Below are 21,181 nucleotides of genomic sequence, written 5' to 3'. Positions count from 1 at the left end.
ACGAGCTCTCACTCTTTTACCTTTCGGATTCTTTCCCCCATCCCACGTGGAGAGAACGAGTGAGAAGCTGTGTGGAGCTGAGCTGCCTGCCATGGGTTAACCACAGCAGGAGGCACAGAACACCTTTAAATTTCAGCTAGGATTTTTTGTTCCCCCCAATAGACCTGTGGGTGCTGAACACTAATAAAGAGATATCTTTAACTGCAATATTATCTTTTGGAGAAATGCACTAGAAACATTAATTGTAATCTTTATATTGGAACAAAGAACATATGCAAAATTATTACTTCTTTTTTTTTTTTTTTTAACTCTGACAGTATAAACGCTAATCTTTAAAATATTACGTTTTCCAAAATTCAAAATAGCTTGGCAAATGTTTAGGATGACCTATTTTTTTCTCTGTCCATAAAGACCTGTGGATTTGAAAATATATGGTTAACGTTTCTTTAAAAGATGCAACGAGCAAACTTCATGTTTTAATAGATTTTCTTAATGCTACTGCACCGTATCAATCCTCCTCCCTTTTGCAAAGCTTTCTTCTATACGGTGACATGCTCTTCTAAGTATTACTGGATAAATAGAGCTTTTGGACACTACTGTTGAAATAGAGCAGTGCTGAGACAGGACATTTAGAGCATCATGTAACAAACAGAAGGAACACAACAGAGCGTAACAGAACAGAGCATAATTCTAACTCAAAATCGGTAAATAAGTAAGCAAGCCCAAACCCCCACAGAACTGATCACCTACTTTTGTGAAGGAGAAAAAGCACCCAGCAATACAATTCTAAACACCAGAGGCAAGCTCTGAAGACATGAACCATGCCGTCACCAGAGAAAGCCTGTGGCATATTCCATGCCTGGTACCTGCATTCACACAGCATTCCCAGCCAACTAACTTTTCATCTCAGCTGCCTTTGGAGAAACTAGACTCCATAAAAACCTCAGTCATCCTGTCACCTGGCACACCATCAAAGCCTCCTAACACACAATTACTGTGCTTCACGCCTTTAGACGTTTTCCTTTGACTAAACAAAATCCCCACAATGGAATAAGAAACTTTCCAAGAGAAAACGTGTTTGACAGAAGATCAATGATGCAGAGGTGTTGGAGGGAAAAAAAAAAAAGGCAGCACTGTTTTGTGTACACCTCCAAGCTTATTAATCGCTTGCTGCTAAAGCTAGATGCCCCTTCCCATCAGATCAGTATTTGATATTATTTCTGAACTCAGAAGTCTCAGGTCGTCTTTAATCTCATTAAGGAGTTCACAATTGCTTACGCAATACAGTAACTTTAATGTGTTGTCTGCAGTTCTCCAGCCATTCCCCTAGGTTTTCACCTTGTCAGCAATAAGACTCGGTGAAAATGCAGTGAAATTTGACTCACCATGTCAAAAACACAAGCTACATATAAATATGAATAACGTAACAAGTAAGCACCCAGCTGCTTCTGTAATGCATTAGCACAAGTATAGTTATGCACATGCTTAAAAGGAATTGCTATAAACTTCCATAAAGAAGGAAATAAGTCCTTGTGAGTGAAGAGAGAACAGTAAGCTTGCCCAGAAATCTGAATCCTGCTACTCATCGCTTTGAAGGCTCAAGCTAGCATGACAAAGCCTTTTCAAAAAGGGGTCCTGTGTCAGTGAGCAAATCTGCAAGAGATGCACTTAGGTTCACCTCTAGGCTACCATAGGGAAGGGGATGAGAAACAAGTGATAATAATGACAAACAACAACAGTAATAGGAATCATCCTAACTCTTTGCCACTTCTGGTCAATGTCAAAGGATGAATTAAACTCCCTTTAAGTTCCTATCATCTAGCTTTATCTGCATCTCTTTTTAAAATCTTTAAACTCCCTGAAGAGCTTAACTATGGGAATCCAGTGCCTCAGCATGTTTGCCCTCAGTGCCCTACATCTTTTTACATAGGTCCTGTGCTACTTCAGCTTTGGGCAACTGAGGGCCTGAACCAAGCCCACTCCAGAGTTGCAGGTCCTGGTAAGCCAGTTTCTTCCACATGAATGACACTGAACAAGTACATTCTGTCTGTCTGTCCTTCACCAGTGTAACTGTTTCGGACAGTTTTGATTTATCTGCTCACCAATTTTATCTGCATTTGTAAGAAATCTGTTACCTGTAACTGGATACATTTGCTGTTAACACGACTCAGCACATCACTGACCAGACAGATCAGAGAAGCTTCCTTTTCCACTGAACAGCTTTGCTCTGGCCTCCTGTCCAACACCTATTCTCCATCCTTATCCCTGTCTACATCAGCTCAACAGAAACAGAAACACATGGATTGTTCAAATTGGGTATTTTAAGCACTTTAGAAATCAGCTCTTCTTTGTAGTTTGAAGGGACACAGTGCATGCCAGATGGTGCACCGGTCTCCTTCCTTGCTACAGCAAAGTAACTGCATTTGAAACAACTGAGTCTTTGCAGGGATACCAGAAAGGCAGCTTACCGTTCACTGCCTTCAGGCTTCCACTAATGCCATCCCCATGTTGCCGCTTCTGTGCGTTCTTGAACTCCTTCAGAGATAAATAAAGGACCTTCCGCACCACCCTCTCCTCTGACCAGGGAATCCCATCGCTGTCATCCTGAAGAAGATGGAAACAGAAAGGAGACGTTAATTGTATGCATCTGAAAACAAATAACAAAAACAACAAACAACACCCAACAGCCTAGAGCTAGACTGATTATTTAAAAAAAAGAGAGAGAAGTTGAAAAAAAAAATACTGTGCAACAAAATGCAATCTAACCCCAAGAAGCACTAACAGGTAACCATTATCATCAAATCAGATCATCAGTCCCTCTAATCCCTTATCCTGCAAACAGCAGTAGCTGTCTGCCAGGTGTTAGTCAGGAGGTAAAAACTTATTTGTTAAAATTCTCATAATGAATCTTTCTGCGTTGCGGAGAAATTTTAACAGCCATGAATTGCTCTCTCAGACAATTAAAATAAGGGAAAAAAAAATTCCAAACCATTAAATTAAATCAAATGTTGCATAAAACTTAGTGGAAAGTTCTGTGAACCAACCCTTCTTATTGCCATTTTGGTCTTGGTTTTTGCCTCTCGGCTCAGGATTTTACATACTGATATTACATTATCAGTTCTCTGCTTAAGTGATTTGTATTTATTGCAGAATTACAGTGTAGTTGATAACAATGAAGTTGTTCTGAATTTATCTTAGCATAAAGTGAAGTGGAATTTGGCCCATGGGGCATGTGTTTTCTACTTCATTTTGAGAAGACAAATGCTATATTGTCAAAAGGAATACTAGTGTGTGTCATATTTAGTATTTGCTTTAGTTAAAAGATTAATTCCCTGGAAAAGCACTTCCCTAAAGCCTTTAGCATTCAAATAAATTAACTCAGCAAACTGACATAAAGACATAAGTGAAATCAGGTGCATCTTAAAAAAAAAAATGTGTATCACATTTTCACGAGCCTTATTATTATTGTCTCAGGGTCTTTACAGTCATTATTTGAGCATTCCTGTTCTTGAATTTCCCACAGGCTACACGATTGCCAAGTAAAAAAAAAATTAACATTTCCAGAGTGGACTTGTTTAGGTAAGTACGCCACAGCATGTGGCCACACTGCACAGGAAAACCCCAACACTCACATGCGAAGCACGAGAGTTTACACCATCCTGTGTGATAAAGAAGCGACCAACACAACTTTTTAAAAGTAAGCTTATTTTAGGGTGCCATCAGCAGTTTTTCCTTTACTCCTCCAGTAAGATACTGGCACTCAGCTGCTGAACTGTGATCAAAACCATTTTTCCCCCAAGTTGAATGACAAATGACTTGGCAAAAAAAGGAAAAAAAAAAGAAAAAAAGGCCAAAACAATGACTGCAGCGAAGCACTTGGCATTTTGGCAGTGCAATTTGCCTTTCACACTATGGACCAGCCACTATGCTCTGAACAGATCTGAGCTGTGCCCAGAGAGCTCCAGCATGCAGGGACCTCCAAGCCAAGACAGCAAACTTTGTAACTGAACATTCACAGCAAAGGAGAAAATAGAATCTCCAGGCAAGCATTTTAAAAGGACTAGATCTTCCAGTTTTGTCAACAGCGGTTTTTACAAACAACTTTGGTTTACAATTTTGCTGCCAACACAAAATGCTACCAGAACAAATGCTACAGATGGACATAGCTTGCCTGATTTTAACATGAGTCACCCAAGAAACAACATTTACATTCCTGTAGACCAGAACATACTGAAAGTAAACCAGGATGGAAACCCTCCTAGCAGGGCCTTGCTGGGCTTCACGCCTTTCTGTTTTTACAACGGATCATGAGGGAACTAATTGAATCCCTAAGGAAACTGCTCACTTAGGTAATACTCGTGAGCATCCACGGCATGTATTTGTCCACATTACAGACACAAGCCTGGGGACGCCTCTCACTCCCTTCAGCTGTATTTGTAGCAGTTCTTTATACAGAGAGCAGTAAACAAGAGGACAAGGATACTCTCTGGCCATTAATCTGAGGCCAAGGTGAGGTACACAGAGCCCTATACAAGGCAGCATACCCCTCACCGTATGTTTTTATGCACTTTAAGTCAGGCATACAAAGGACAAGGGCATGTAATTCTCAGCTCCAGCTAATGTATATTGTACTGGAAGATGTGTTGCCTTTCTCAATCTTCTTCAGGACAGGGCTCATGAAACACCAGGACTGCCCCAAAATGATTAGGCCACCATCACCCAACCTCTCCTCCACCTCTGTGGGAGCATTCCCCAAAGACCTAGAAGGAGCACCAAAACAACCATTAGATCCTGGTCCCACTAGCCCTCATTCCTGCTCAAAATACAGCAGAAAAAAGAACAAAAACACATCAAGCAATGAATCCCATTCAAGTGCCCTTCATCACACCAAAGCTCACTGCAAAGAACACATGGCCATGCCTGTTGGTTCAATGGCAGCAGGGTGAGATCTGCTGACAGGACTGATCTTGGAAGATCTCCAGGCACTTGCTGCCAGGTGGCAGCAGGGATGAGCAACCTTCGCAGGGCACAGCCAAGTCCCTGGGATTCACTGGTCACAGCTGCCGCTCTGTAGGGAAGGAGATGATCACCACACAGGAGAGGCCTTATAGTCTGAAGGCCACCACCTCCTTGAAATGCTTCAGTAAATGGCCTGAGGTCACCTCCCCCTCCACAAACAACATACTGCATGTGCGAAAGGACAGCACGCAGCCCTGTTTTCAGAGCGGCAATGCTGCTGAGACATCCCTGTTGTGCCAGCTGAAGGCTCCAGCCCTGCTGCAGGAGAGCCACGACATCATCAGGGAAGGAGCAGGTCCCAGGAGACAGCACAAAGGCCTCTTCTGGCAACCCCTGATTCAACACAGCAACATTTCACAGTGCTCCCAATGTGCGGAGTGCACATCAGGCAGAACCGCATCGGCCTCATCCCCACATCTGTACCAGCAGCAGTCTCAACAGAACTGCTTACAGAGGAGGCCCTCCACATCAGAGCCTCCGCCAGCCCACTTGTGCCAAGGCTGCAATTGCCATTGCTTTGTTGTGGGCTTTCCTCATTCCCATTGCCCGCCTTGCATAAAAGACCTCAAGCCCTCCAACACCGTGTTATCCAAGGTCAGCAAAATAAGAGGCTAAACTGGTGCCAATGCCCACATTCATGTGGCTCCATATGTAGGAGCAATAAAAATCTTTCACAATCATCAGCTGCATCTCCCCTCTAGCGTGCAGCACAAAAGCAGCCACAAGCCGGAGAGCAGCTGACTCGGCGCCCAGCTGGGCTCTTGCAGGGAAGCAGCTCTGGCTCCTGACACTTTTAACCATAATTACATGGGTCAGAACATCCCTTCCTTGCTACACCGCCAAGGGAGAGACGCACCGTGCCTCGCTCCGCGCTCCCGCAGTCGGCTGGAGAGTCGCCTCGCCGCAGCAATGCAGCGTGTGCACACCCAGGGCTGCTCAGAAATACCCTTGAGTGAAAGCCTTGAGCAATTTAATCTGTGTAGTTTCTAAAAAAAAAAAAAAAAATCAAACAAAAAAGAGAAAACCACCAATCCCCAAAGAGACTGGCTTGATCACTGCCTTTAAACGTTTCCACGGGGAGTAGAAATTTGATAATAGATGGCTCTTGAGGCTGGCAGAGAGGAGTACAGTAACGTCCAACAGCTGGAACTCGAATTCAGAAAAATTTGAGTTGGAATTAGAGAACAATTTCTTCAACTGTGCAAGTAATTAGCCATTGAAACAACTTATGGGGAACTAATGGATTGTCCGTTATTGACTTAGACCCAAAAAAGCACTGAATAACATCTTAAACAGTGTGTTCATCACTTCAAGCTCAGAGCCTTTGCAGTGCGGAAGGTCAGCCTAGATTGTTTCTGCCTCCCGGTCTGGTAGCAAGATTAGCTCACAGACTTGGTATCAAAAAAATAATGGAAGAAAACAACCAGGGACTGAAGAAAACAACTCCAGGGCAGAATTAAAAAAAAAAAAAAAAAAAAAACTCCATCATTTCCTTTAAACTGCTAAAAAATCAGTCGTGCCACCTTCTCTGTTATGCCATTTCAGGGAAACGGCATGTCATACATTTATATCTGAACTTCACCTGGCAGGGCAGCCAAGCCAAAGGTCAGCAAGTTCAGTGCCAGGGGATAAGCACAATCACAGCCTCCATGCACCTACATGGTACAATAGTGCAGAGGGCTCCATGTCATGGACAGCAGGGAGCCCTCTCTGCCCTGCCCGGCTGGCAGCTTGCCTACATCTCCACAGCTTCAGGGGTAGTGCATGTAGAACATCAGCTCTACACTCTCCTGACTTGGGAAAAAAATCTACGCATCTCTGTGGTTTTACTACATACAGTCTAAATGACTACAGTGCTTTATACATAATACTTATACGTTAATATATGAATGTGCTACAATGCACGTATATGTATTAATATATAACACGCATAAATATAACTGCATAAAAATAAGTATGTAATACACATCAATATACAACTGTATATATTTGTATATATACAAATATAAACATATATATTTGTGTCTACATTTGTAATGAAATCAAAACACCACCCACATCTCCCACCCTTCACCTACAGCTTGGTGCTTGCTCACTGCAGCACAGCTGTACAGCTTGCTCACGTGGCCTTCCTATTTCTGACATGAAATCCCCCCAAAGCAGGCAGAAGCAGGAGGCAGGCCTCGTGCTGCTCTGCTCCGCAGCGAGCATCCCAAGTGCACATGGACTCACGACTCGGGTTTCTCTGTTCATTCATCACCAGATATCACATTCCTCAGCCCAGCCCAGCCTTGCCTTAAGCAAACAGGAGTCACAGTTCACAGGGTAAAAGTATGGCTGGAACAAGGGAGAATGCAGGCAGCACTCAAAGCTATTTGTTTTACTTTATGTAAATACTTTAACAGCAGTGATGGCTTTATTTGAAAAGTCAGGACTTTGTAAGGTACAAAGATACTTATGAGTATGTGTGTTATGACTCAGAGTGGCTGGCGTATTTCCAGCTCCCTCTTTGGGTCTTTCCCAAGCACACATCTCCTGACCCCATTCTTCATGCCAGGTTGCAGAAAGCAAAATAAAAAAAAAAAGAGGGGGTTTGTGTTTTGTTATTTTTCCAGTGCTGTAGCCAATGCTCAGTCAAAATCACTGTGGCACCCAATGCCCTAAATGAATATGCCTTCATGGTTCAACAGCCCCCTGAGAGTTTTCCCTGCAGATGTAAGAAGGTCATTTTGAAGCAATGAGAAAAATAAACCACAAGCTTCTACCCTTTCCTCAAGGATATTTTAGAGGGAAAACTATTTCAAAGGGTTGGTTTCTTTTTTTTTTCCCTGTGTTTAGTTAGCAACAAAACAAAAATCTGTCTCCTGCATGAAAAACAGACAACACATTTCCAGAGATCATATAAATTACTTTTCAGCTGAAGGACCAAAATGGAAATATTTGTTTACTAAATTCAAGACCTGCAACAGATTTTGCCTTTTGGCTGTGTATTATCAATGGGAAACAGCTAGACCTGTTTTTCTCTACAAGAAAGCCAGACCTAACAGAAATAAATGGAAAACCTAGATATGACTTCCAAGACTGAAAGAGATCGCCCATGCAGTCCCAGGCAAGTTACCACCACTGAGTGCGATTAGCACGCTTATTCATTTACAGAGCCCGCTTCCTCTACGCACTCACGGCATAGGGTGAACCTCCTGAGAAAGTGCAAAGTCTTACTACTCGAGCAGCACGCAGACTTCCCCTGTTGCGCTGGCACAGGTCTCTCTGCTGTCATAAGGTCCCATCAGCCTTCTGATCATCCCAAACACGCTGCTCCCATTGGGCTGGCAGAGGAAACCCCCTGCTCTGGCTGAGCGGTGCCAGCTCCCTCCCCGTGCAACTTGCAAGGACCAGACGGCAGAAACTTCCCAGCTGAAACCCATGAGCTTTCAGGACAACGATTTGAAATCAGATTCTAATTTATTCAAATGAAGCTGAATAAATAAAGATTTTCTACTCCTTCTGGCAGCTATCATGCAGCTTCGACTCCTTATAGCCAAGCACAGCACCTTGCAAACTGGATATCCCCATCCGTATCCCGAGCAGCATCCACGCAGCCTTCTGCTTACTATCAAGGTCCTTCCACTCCCCCTTCCTCTCCGAATAAAGTTCACACCTACTTAATATTTAACCTTTTAATCAAGTTTAACTATCCAGGGAGGATGTAGCAGTTTCTCATTTAAAACAAACTGCTTATATTCAGTGAGAAAAAAATAAAACCTCATGAATGGCTTAAGCTGATGAAGATTGATACAGCTTGGAGACTTTATAGCACAGTGACTCATGCCTTCTGGAAAATGTAATCTGTTCTGTCTACTTTAGGAAAATAGGTCATGTTTTAAAAATGTGCTAGCTAACATGAGGAAAGGGGAAATTTTCTTTATTAATGGTTCTGTTACAGTATTAAGTGCATCTGATAATTATAGTGACTTTTTTCATAGTACTTCCGAACAACTTCCCCAAAAAACTCATACTATGTTATAGCTCCTGACTAGCAGAACTGATGTTAATACAGCAAAGAAACAACGAAGGAAAATAAAAACTTCTCATCTTCCAACTTTTGCACTCCTTCTGCAGCTTTCATCCCCTGCAGTCTCCGCTGGTTAGCGCAAATTTGCTGCTCCTGCCACACTGGGGATCCCATTTCCTCCTTTTAAATCAAATTCTTCTAAGAGCAGCATGGAAGAGAAACGCTCTGGTTTTTGGGTCACTAAAGGCCTAGGGCATTTTTGAGCCCAATGAGCTTTCAGCCTGCTCCTGTGCAAGAACACATGAGAGTAGAAGAAATTCAGCCGGTATTTTCTATCCAAACACAACCCACTAGTGGCTTAACACAGCCACAAAAAATAATTCCCAACTTTACCTTAGGTCTAAAAATAGAATATTTAGACGTAGTGGGTTTGTGCGCTAATTGGCTCTTTTACATAAACTCAGAGACCTCAGCTATGTGTGTGCATCTCTAGCAATCTACTACTCAATATGAAACTAGTGAAAGCTTACAAGACATCAACTGCTTCCCTTGTTGGTCTGCCAAGATAAATGCTTGAAAGAAAAGAAAAGAAAGAAAGAAAAAGAAATCACGGCACCCAAACAAATTGGGAGTAAAGCCAGGTCAAAAGTTGCTTGAGCAACTTTCTGAGTTCTCAGAGCAGATCTTCACCTCGAATCATCTCTTACTGGCAGCAGCACTGGGAAGCTGCTCCTTCATCTGGCATCCCGAGAGACGGCATTTCGAGCTCTGCTGAGAACCAGCAGCGTGCACAAGCAAGTCCTGAAAGGTGGCAGAGCACTGGACAGAAGGTCGGATGGTACCAGGTATTGGTCATAAGTGGGCAGCAGGTTTTGTTATCAGTGTAAGCAAAGTCGCCCTGTCCCCAAACACGGTGCAACACCAGTGCCTGCTCTTATGTGGCCATTTGGCCGGCTTGACTGTGGGAAGTGTCAAAATCTCACCCCAAAGACAAGAAAAATGATTGTTTTCAGCCAAATCATCTCCCTCTCTGCTAACCATGTGGCCATGTAGGAGCTACTTCTGGTGTACAGCGAAAGCATGACTGCTCCCTTCAGCAGCAACCCCTGTTGTAGCATTGTAGACCTAAAAGACCTGACTGCCTTCAGATGAACCGTGCTGCCTTCTCTCATGGTGAAGAAGTGGAGGCCACAGTTATTTTTGCTAGGGGAGTGAAAGAATATACAAATGGTATTTAGGTTAGAGGTACATAGCCTGCAGTGTTTCAGCTAAATCTAAGCCTGACAAGGTATGATCCCTTTGACTATTGCTTGTAACCACGTTATGCTCAAACAAAAGCTCCGATTTGATAAGTAGGTTCCTTATTTGGCACTCTCTTAACAAAGCTTAACCATCTTAATAAGGGCATGCTGTACACAAACACACACCACCCAAGTATAATCCAAAATAATTTAAGCATCATTTCCCATGTAGGTGAGAGCAGGTCTAAAAGGAAAACCACGCAAACAAATCTGAGGGGCAACACTCATATGTCGTATCTTAACTTCCTGAAACACCATGAAATAATGCATACTTCTCTTTGATTACAGACTAAGAAAAAACTGCAGCTGACACTGGTTTAGAAACTTCTGCTAAAAAAACGATTTATTGCATAGCACAACTCTGACAGCCTGGGTTTCTGGCTACCAATCGAGCCTGTAGAAAAATCTGCTGGGCAGCTGCCAAGTCAACTCTTGGAGCCCTGGCATGTCAGACATCTCACGCAGCAGTCAAGGCAGCCACACGCATCATGATGTCCACATCCCCATACTTCTATGGTTAAGCGGTGCAGTTGAAGAACAGAGGGTACAAGCCATTAAACACAAAGGTAGAAGGCTTCTGTAGCTGTTGATCTGACAATTCTGATCACACTGCAGAAGACCAAGAACCACAGCAGGATTCTCTGTTTAAGGATCTGGTATTAATTTGAAAACAACAGTAGCTTACTAGGAAGAGAGAAAGAAAGAAGTGAGGAGTGGGAGGGAGCTCCAAAAAAACCGTCATCTTTCTAGATAAAAAAAAAAAATTATAAATTTCATATTCCAAATAATCTGTCTCCAATTCTAATTAAAACTCTCCACCAAGCACACTTCAGATACACATATAAAACCCAGTATGCACAAAGAGTATTCGGCAGCTCGAGATAATTAAATTCAAATATATTCTAATTAATTTCATTTTGATTCAGTTCATATTTTTATAAGGTGTTTGAGTTCCAGCATGCAACCATATCAATACGGTCCAATAAAAAAATGGTGTTTTGACGTTTAAACATTCAGTAATAAGACCTACGGATGTGAACTTTAATATGGCTAATCCAATCTTGCCGCATACTGCTAATTATCTTAAGACCTTTTCCTGTCCTCAAACACAAAGGCTGATCCTTGACTTGAAAAATACTAACCACTTCTGAAAGCCACAATAGTGTTGAGGTAGTACAAAAGAAAGCAAGCCAGCTGTTGAGCTAAAAATTTGCTTTCACCATTTCTTCAAGAATTTTAAGTTAAAGAGATCTAATTTTTGGCATCTCACAGCATCTGAAGGGTTGGAACAGAGACAAGCGTGCTGAACTATTGCTGGGAAATCTTAGGATATTGAGGCCTGATCTGCACACCTGCCTGAACTCAATCAATTTTACTCAACTGGACAGAGGAAAAAATCAGTTATATCGACAGAGGCTACTGGGACAGACAGGCAGGTATTGGGCTAAGAACAAGACACACTGATTTTTCTTGATGTACTACTCAAAACTGAGATTTTTATCAGGTACCTTTCACCCTTGTTTACAGTCCCAACTGGCAGAATATCCTTTAAAGCTGGGAGAAGTAAGCTAAACCGGCACTCTTTACTTGGAAGCCAATTAAAGAAGACATGAAGAGACTAAATACAAGCTCCATGTGTTTTCAGGTCAGTTCACTTACATCAGCGATCCTCTGCACAAAGATAAGCAATGTAATGGAAGACAACCCACCCTCTCAAGTTTTTCCAAGCTCATCCTTCAATATTACGTGCATTTGACCTCCAAAATACCCCTCCAACAAACAAATGATGGTGTTTTAGGAGCGTTGCAAAGCAAATAATAAAAAAAAGCCTTTGCTCCATGAGGCAATCAGTCAGTAACAAGTGAGATGAATGCATGTGAGTAGCTTCCTAGAAGGACTGCAAAACATTTTTCTGAATAATCAGCACCAAAGGAGGGTAAAGAATGTTACCTGGAACTGAACTTGCAGCTGATTGCTCAGGGTACTGAAGCCAAAGAACTTCAATCAGATTTAGGCTCAAGTACACAGCTCTGCTGTGTGCAGATTTCAGTTCTGGCTACGATATACAACAAGAAGAGCTGACAGCTCCTGGTAAATGTAAGATTTGTGAGGCCACATGACGTGTCCTCTGAATACTTATAATATGATTATGAGCGACAGGGAGGCTTTTTGGGTAAAAAGGAGGGAAAAAGGAAAAAAAAAATTCTGATACAGATTGCAGATTTTCCTGATTGCACAGAATGTTTTTTAAACGCACAGGTGTTTCACAACAACAGGATCTACGTTGCACTGATAAGGAACAACATAACCAATCTGTGACCTTTCCATGATCTCTTCCCCTTATTATTAAACCAACTTGCAGAACTTCCTATTCTAGACCTGCATGAGAACTTACACCATGATGATATGTTCATGCCCCCAGTCTGTGCTGCAGTGAGCACCTCATGGCGCAGAACAAGTCCTGAGCTCTGTGAGTTATAGAATCACAGACCTAAAATCACCTAATCCAACCCATCCCCACCATGCCCACTAACCCACAGCCCTCAGTGCCACATCTACGCCATCTCTTGAACACCTCCAGGGACTGTAACTGCAGCAACCCCTGGGCAGCCTGTTCTATTTGTTTTGCCTTCATTTCCCTCATCCTTCCTCCCTCCCTGATCAATGGCAACATTCAAACTTTACAGAAGATATTAGAAGCACATCAAAGACAACCATTAAGCTTTTAAGTGCACTAATTGACATTTTAGCACTTACAAATCCATCTGCGAGTTCTATCACTCAATTTAAGAGACTCACTTCCACGCCTGTTCAAAGTTCCCTGTATTTTTAGCGGGGAGAGGGGAATTTTCAAAGCTATTTTTTCGTAGAGACAATTTTAGAGAATTCAAATTACAAATATAATGCACTTCAAAAAGTAACACGTTTCACAAATTTAAGAGCTTTTCCATAAAAGCTGTAAATGGCATCACAGCTATAACTCACAGGCTTCTAAGCTCCAATGAATTCTGCAGCTGTTACGGCACGTCAAAGCCAAATCATTGTTACCTTCACACCACCACAACTGCAAAACTCAGCTAGGATATTACAAACTGCATACTGCTACATGAGAAAGAGGAGGGGGGGGAAAAAAGGCGGGGCGGGGGGGAGAGAAAGAACCCACTAGTGATTTTGCAGCTTTTTTTCTTCCTTTGCAAAGCTAGCACAAAGCAGAAGCTAAACCATGAGCGGTGGCTCTGGCTTTTTCCTACAGTGAGCATCCCACAGCAGGATCCAGGTACATTTCAGAGCAACCCCCGGGCACGCTGTGAAATCAGAGCACATGGCACTCAGGTACTTGGATTTACAGCACAAAACCCTCTCCACGGCGGCCAAGATCAGACTCCGATTGCAGAAGACTGTCTCAATGACAGCAGGTCTGGACCCTTCCTCTATTACTGTCACATACCAACATGTTCACCTTCTGTTCTGTTAGAGAAATCCTCATTCAGTCCCAATATTTAAGGCAACGAGAAAGATCGAATTAAATTCTCAGGGTTTTGAGCCATTCAGTTCATTGCTGGATCTATTTTAGGGTCTCAGGCTGCCAGCCACCCCCACAGAATCTGCGTGCTAAACAAGGCTTTTGACAGGCTTGTTTATGCCTTCTGCAGCAAGCAAAGGCAAAACATTACCAAGCTAAGAACTGAGAGACAAATACAGCACTGCGCACAGCAGAAACCTCCAAGAGCTAGCCAGCAGCAAACCTGCTGCTCCCCAACCAGAGCGACACAAGAGAAGCGGACAGCTCCAGCAAGAAGGCGTTCGTGCCTGTTCATGCAGAAAGCACCAGAGGTTTGGGGGGGGGCCTTCTGCAGGCAGCACCTCTAAAACAAATACCCCTCAAAAGGATTGGGCGCGGAGCCTCGTGGCAAAGATCAGGCACGAGGAGCAACAGGAAAAACATGGTAGCTTTAGAATTCAAGTTTTAAGATCATAAGGGATATTTGCTAACATGAAGGGAGGAAAAAAAGAAAACAGGAGGGTAAGAACAACGCAATACTTCTGTGGCCAAGGATTCAATAGATACACAATGCTGGCATGTTGGGACCACAGCAGCTACAAGGCACAGGGCAGCAGCCTCCAGCCCACGCCTCTCCTTACAGGAGACAAAATCCCTTTTCCTCTTCAGATTCTTCCTTATGCGGAACTTGTTGTGAGGATGGAGTCTGTGGGTTTTGCTTACTGACAAACACTGTGAAGGGCTTCACTTGTTCTTCAGCAAAGCCAAGGCACCAGGAAAGTGCGGAAGATGCACGTTAAAATTACACCCAGAAGAAATTCAGTGGTATGTCTTTGCTACTGAGTTCCTTTAAACCTTTCACCTCTTAAACTGTGAGTTCAATGTCAGATTATAAACATCATAAAAGCTCGTAAAATCCAATCATAAAACTGCCAGCTCATTTCAAGACTATTTGCTCTCAGCCTTGCAAAAACATCATGAGCAGTGCGAGAATTGCATCACCTCTCTGCAAGTCCCAACACCTCGTTGCTTGCATCAGCTCAGGTCACTGCAATCATCCTGTTAGTGTCAATGGGACACAAGCAGGTGTTGCAGCCTTAGCGTTGTAGACCTCTGCAAGGGAGCTTTTTAGTGTGTCTAAGCCACCCTGAGCAGTCGTCCCCACCAGCAGCTGCGGAGGAAATCACCTGCTACTGCCCTTTCCTCCTGAGAAAGCCAGCTTTTCGTGTTATCAGCAAACCGAGCAGGCACAAGAACCTCCTGCAACCTCAGCAGCAACAAACACCACACCAGGACTTTGAGGCGTCTCCATGTGCCCCTCCACCTCATGCAGCATCCACCTCCAGCCTCCCCTCCACTGACCCAGAGAGCACAGCAGCTGCCCACAGAGTGGAAAGAAGCATGGGGCGACAGACTGCATGGGGCCGTGTCCCTTTGTTAGCATCGGGTGCTGGCTCTTTGCATCAGCCTGCAATAGGAAAAAAGGCAGCGTTTCGTTCTTTGGGTTGGGTTTCCTGCAGAGACAGTCACATCATTTCACCACTCTCTAGGGAGAAGTCTGCGGACTGGATGAAAGCGTCTGTTGGCTTTCCAGTGGAAAAACATGCTTTAGTGAAATGAAATTTTCTTTGGGGTCTAGGCAGAGCAGAGCTTATCAGTACCAGGCTTACGCCAAGTCATTCCAGGAACCGGCTAACTCACACTTCGCGCGATGCCGAGCAATGCCACAGTAAAATGCCCATTTTTAAGGCAGACTGTAAGCAAGCCTGTGTTCTGTAGGACAGGCAGTAGGCAATACCCACCCCACTCATGGTGTGCTCAGTCTGATCCTCACGCTTCCAACACACACCAACATCACTCTGGTTTTCAGCTCTGCCGTGCACTCGCAGAAGGCAAAACTACTGCAGGATTGTCAGAAGAGCCCCAAAAAAGCCAACCAGAAACCAGCTTAGAGAGTAGCAGTACATTTTAAGCGCTGGATCATCTCTTACAGCCTCTCTTGGCAAATGAGGTGGCAGCAAAAAATCACCCAGGCAAGTTGCTGTTTATTTTCACCATTTATTTTCTACCGTTTTGTGAGCTCACTCACGAGTAATATTGGAGGTAAAGGCTGACTGCAATGCAGCTCTGCCCCCAGCAAAGCAGAAGTGATGAGCCCAGACCATGGCGCGCTGTGATGCCTCATGAAATCTCTCTGACAGTTTCAAGGAAGGGCCCAGTGATGGTTCTGCTCCCTGTTGTGGGCAGGCTCTAACTCGGTAGCAGCTCAATTTTGCTGCTGGATGCTCCGGGCACGTGACTGCATGCAGTCATGTCACAGGAATGCAACAGCCACTGACAGTGGCAGCTCTGACAGGAGGAGGGATGGAGCCAAGTATGCCTTGGAGAGCGCATCATGCTGCATCCTAATTTAAAGGGAAAAAAGCAGAGCTGTGACTTGCGGAAATGCCTCTGCCTTGCAAGGTGCCCTGCTCCTCCCCATGCCCCAGCGATCTCTCACTGCTGCATACAGATGTAGTCGCAATGGTATGGCTTAATCAGTCAATGTTTTCACAACACATATTTCAAATATTAAGCACTTATTGAAGACTTTGAAGTTACTGTGTAAATATTTGTATTATATTATTCTGCTAACGCTTCCTCACCAACTGTGGAATTTTAAATCCATCTAGTCTGATAAAGCTTTATTTACATATCACACTGCTCTCGACATTCAACAAAGTGAACTGCCTAAATTTACACCAACTCCATTCCAGCAGCTCACGTCAGGAAAAGAGCAATCCATCGATTTCCATCTCTGGTACGCGACTGAACAAAACCACAGGCATAGGGCTCGTTTGCAGCCGGTGCTATGAGAAAGACACCTTGATCTCAAAACATCCAGGTGCCTGGCGGTGGCCCTCGCTACAGGGGTGAGGGAGCAGTGGTGCGAGGCTGGACGGGAAGGCAGGACTTCACACACCCGATGGATGTAAAGGCAAGCAGAGTGCGTTGCTTGATTATCACCTCCTATTATTTTACAAGAGGCACTCTGTGAGAAGCTGCAGATGCTCAGATGAGCAGCTAACGCCTGGGAAAACATGATCAAGACGTAACCACTAGCAAACGGAAAGCATCATTTTTAGTCCCAGACAAAGTGTCCCGTGTGGGGGAAAAAAAAAACACACAAAAAAACCCACCAAACACAGGCAAGTTTTTGCTACTTAGCAAAAAGACAGCAAATTGGAAATGGGTTTTGCCACTTGCTGCACTAACCCCTTTTCCTGCCTCCTCTCCTCCCAAAAAGCAAACCAGAGACCACAGGGCTGCAAGTAACAGCTGATACTAAGTTGATCATCACATCAGCTCTGAAAAATCTGTGTGTCTCAAGCACCCGCTGCACTGAAGGAAACCCCGTAGTGCTGTAATCTGTTTACTCGCTGAATCCAACTTGCAGATTTATTCTTTATTTTACATACTGAACGAATATTTACTCTCCAATGAATTTACTTAGACTTGCACAATCGTATGTTGAAAAGAAAAAAAAACAGAGTTGAAGTTGCATGCTACCTTTCGACAGTTCTGCCAGCTGGAAATGCGCCATCAATTGTCTGTTCAGTACGTGATACGAAAGCAGAGGAGCTTGCTTAATAGAAATTCACTCAATTTCACCATGTTTACTTCAGGTTTAAGAAAATGACCATGAAGAAGATAGGTCCTAAATGTTTTTCCTTTTACCAATATCCTCCTTTCTTATTTTGTAACAAGCTTCTAGCCTCATACCCTGTTTATGACATTCCTAATTTAAAGTGTTATGGATACTGGCAAAACAAAGAACAAATGGAAATATCAGCCCGAGCTTTCCTTCATTTCAAAATCTGGACAATATCTTACAATGAACAAGAGGCATGGCCAAGTACTCTGAACGTGTTACCAGTAAGCTACATGCTAATGATACGCGAATTTCTGTTCTGGAGAAATAAGTCCCACTTTCAAAGAAAGTCAAAGACACACCTAAACAAACAGCAGAAATCATCAGTTTCCATCAGCTGACTTATTCAAGACACAAATTCCCTAAGCGACACTTCGGTGCAGTCTTTCTCCCACCTTTCATTACGGGCACAAGAACAGGCACACAACGAAGAGCTCCCCGTTTCGCACGTGACGCTGCGATGTCTCACGCTGCAGGCGGCTGAGCTGAAGCTCCCAGACCTGCTACAGGGGGCAATTTCCCTGCCCGAGCGCAGCATGGATAAACAAACAAGCAGCACGTTGTTCAGAGACAGCTGGCCTAGATTTTTCTCCTTGCCACTCCAGAAACGTTACTAATACAACAATTACTTAACCATATAAATTTGAGGTTAATAAAAAGACCGTGCTTTGAGTGACAACATCTACTCTGCCATCGTAGAAGTAACTCTTTATTCCCTATAAATAAATGTTATTATCCAGGAATTGAACTCTGAGTGGTGAACCAGTAGCTTGCTTTCTTAGATACTTCAATACATTAAGTGCTTCACATTATGGGCAGATCAACTGCCCATTCACTGAGAAAGGTTACCAAAGCAATGCTGTAATCTTATTTAGCTCTCCCAGTGTTTAACTTCTACAGTCAGCCGAGGACAGCAGGAGAAGAAAAAAAAAGTAAGAATAAAGCCGGGACATTCACATGTGATACGAGAAGAGAAAACGTTTCCTTCCTATCCTAGAAATCCTTTTGCTTCAGCTCCTCAGCTGGCTCATCAAAAGGTACGGTGCCAAAAGCATCAAGAGACAGACTGGATACATTTTGAAATGTAGACAGAAGAATAAAAATTATAAAAAAAAAAAAGAGAATGTAAATCTAAACATTTTGAACGATCTAGTACACTGTACAGCAAGTTTCACTGGCTAAAAACTTGGCTCCGTGACCAAAAATACACAGATCAAGGCATTGAAGAGCAAAGTGCAAAAAACACCAACTTTGAAAGCAATAACTCCGTTTGCTCCCTTCTTCTTCACCTCTGTCCTCTAATTCTTGCCATGGATGGCAATCTGGGAAGATTCTCACAACAAAGCCTGCTGCCTATGACAACCAAACCCCAAATTTCTGTTGCAGAACTGGTTTCTGAACTGAAGAGAGCTGTCATTTGGAAAATGGAGAAGGGCAGGGAGGAAAAGAGAGCTCAAAATTCAACTCCAGAAGGATTGAGAAGGTAACGATACTAGGTCTGATTACAAATAAAGATACTGATGCAAAAAGAGCATATTTTGCCTCAGCCAGGTGAGAAATATGAAAGATTTTCTTTGAAAAGGGAAGAAAACAAATCTGAGAGTGAGCGAAGTCTCACCAGAGCCTTTACTTGCAGCGAAATACCAACTTGGGGAACAGTTTTTCCCTCCAAACCAAATCAGCTGCTCCTGCCTTCTGTGCACCATTAAGTGGGAACCTGCCAAGGGGGGGCAGAGAAGGAGAGCAGGGACAGGTGAAAGGCAGGAGAGCTGTGGGAAACCCACTAAGGTACTTAGCCCAACAAAAGAAGAATTCACATATGTCCAAGTATTTAATATTACAATGTTTAACAAAAGCACGTGTACAGCAAGCCACTGCTGAACACCTTGTGAAATTTTACCCACAAATTAATCATTTTTACGTGGACTTTCTGGAAGCTAACATGTACTTGCCTACCTGTGCCAAAATCACCCCTTGATTTTGCTTTGCAGATGTATAAACATAGCTGGTCCAGGACAGGCAGGCAACAACAGAGCAGAATCTATGATGTGGATGGCACTGCAGTCAAGTTGCACAATAAATCCTATTTTTAATTTATAAAACACTCATAAGATCCAGCATGCACTATTAGCCAGGACCAGGCGATGCTCACTGAGGGACCCAGAGCTGCATAAAATGATACAGAAAAAGCGCAGCAGCTGCCCAGGCAGAGGGAAGAGTTTAAGATAGTTAACAGCATGGCCAGACCATGCCTCTGCTATGGGTGGGGATGGCCATGGACGGACAGACAGACACTTTCAGACGCTAATCACCCAGAGAAAAGGACTCCCAAACTGTCCCCAGGGACAGATGCTGGTGGGCTGCAGCTGCAGGGCTGGTCTGGACTGGACAGCAGGAGGCAAGGCACCCGTCCTGCTGGAGCAGCGGGCAAAGACCTCTCCAGGCACAGATGACCCTGCCTGCAAAGACGCCTGAGCTGCCAGGCAGGAATGAGTCTGGGAAGGAGGAGACAAAATGGCTTCACTTGCTTTTTGCTTTGTTTTCTCCCCTCCTTTGCCTTATCTCTCCTGCTACATGTAGCTGAAAATAAAACCATTACGGAAGTTTGAAAGCGAAATCAATTAGTAAATGGAACAAGTCTCTCTCCATTTTAGCCAAGCATCTTGCAGGGCCCAGCTGCTGCATCTTAGCAATAAAAGCGGGGCTATTTGTTTAATTACTCATTTATCAGAATCGGGCTCGCCGCTGCTCTGAAACAGGCACGTGCTTCCCTTCCACTCGCTGGAGAAAGGCAGGGCAACGCTCTCGTAGCCGCGTCCATGCCTGCTGTGCCAAGCAACACCCAAATAAAAGATTTATCTTGCACACCATGGTCATAAACATAAATTGGACTTAATTAAAACAAGTTGCTCTGCAAGCAGCTGAATTAATGAGACCTGACTGCCCGCAGCCCCAGCAGCTCGGGGCCGACCCATCTGTGCCCGCTCTGAGCCCAGCACTCCTCAGGCAGGGACACCCATTCCCCTTGGTTCAGCCCCTCCACTTGCAGGAATTTAATGAATTTAATGAATGAAAACGGGAAAAGGATCAGCTAGTCTAGCATCCTGCTCCTACAGCACATACATGCTGTCCAGCTCAAAATACTCTGCAACTGTCTACCCTTGCAGACTAACACAGAGATGATAATTTTATTAATTTTTCTAGTAGAATCACCTCGTTTTTGGTGTTTCTCTACATACAACTTCCAGTTGCTTTTTCCCTCGGGTTCAGATGGTTCAGTCTCCTTTTCCTTCTCGATATGAAGTGAGAACAAAACTTGTCAAATATTATGACCAATTTTATGAGCAAGGTGGTCAAATCTTACAAGTCAAGGATTCAAGAACAGGTGCTCCTTTTCTTTTGCCTCCCGCAAACTGATATTGTCTTCCTCGACTTCACAGACAAAGAAAGTAAGTGTTTGGGGCATCCCAGCGCATCTAAGAGGGCACAGGGTTAGGTCTGGGTTAACGCATCTTTTGCACATCACTCATCATGAACTAGAAGCTGGGGAAGGATGCTACCAAACCTGTGAGGGATTCAAGACTTTCAACTTAATGTTTTTTGTCATGCCCAACACTGAGCTGCTGCTGCTTCTCCATTTCCCTGTCAGAAAAAAA

At 43.7% G+C, this 21,181-nt stretch overlaps 1 protein-coding gene across 2 annotated transcripts in view; it reads right to left on the bottom strand.

Annotated features, from left to right (window-relative positions):
- JARID2 (jumonji and AT-rich interaction domain containing 2) overlaps positions 1-21,181 on the bottom strand; it is a 207,346-nt gene that overhangs the window by 117,149 nt on the left and 69,016 nt on the right. For both annotated transcript variants that reach the window (XM_021388284.1, XM_021388285.1), the window contains exon 2: positions 2,469-2,604. In XM_021388284.1, coding sequence (XP_021243959.1) covers positions 2,469-2,604 — 136 coding nt within the window. The remainder of the gene's footprint in view (positions 1-2,468; positions 2,605-21,181) is intronic.

This window comes from Numida meleagris, chromosome 2 (genome assembly GCF_002078875.1).
Source record: "Numida meleagris isolate 19003 breed g44 Domestic line chromosome 2, NumMel1.0, whole genome shotgun sequence".
NCBI lineage: Eukaryota > Metazoa > Chordata > Aves > Galliformes > Numididae > Numida > Numida meleagris.
Note: the sequence above shows the minus strand (reverse complement) of the source record. Positions and strands in the feature narration are given on the sequence as shown.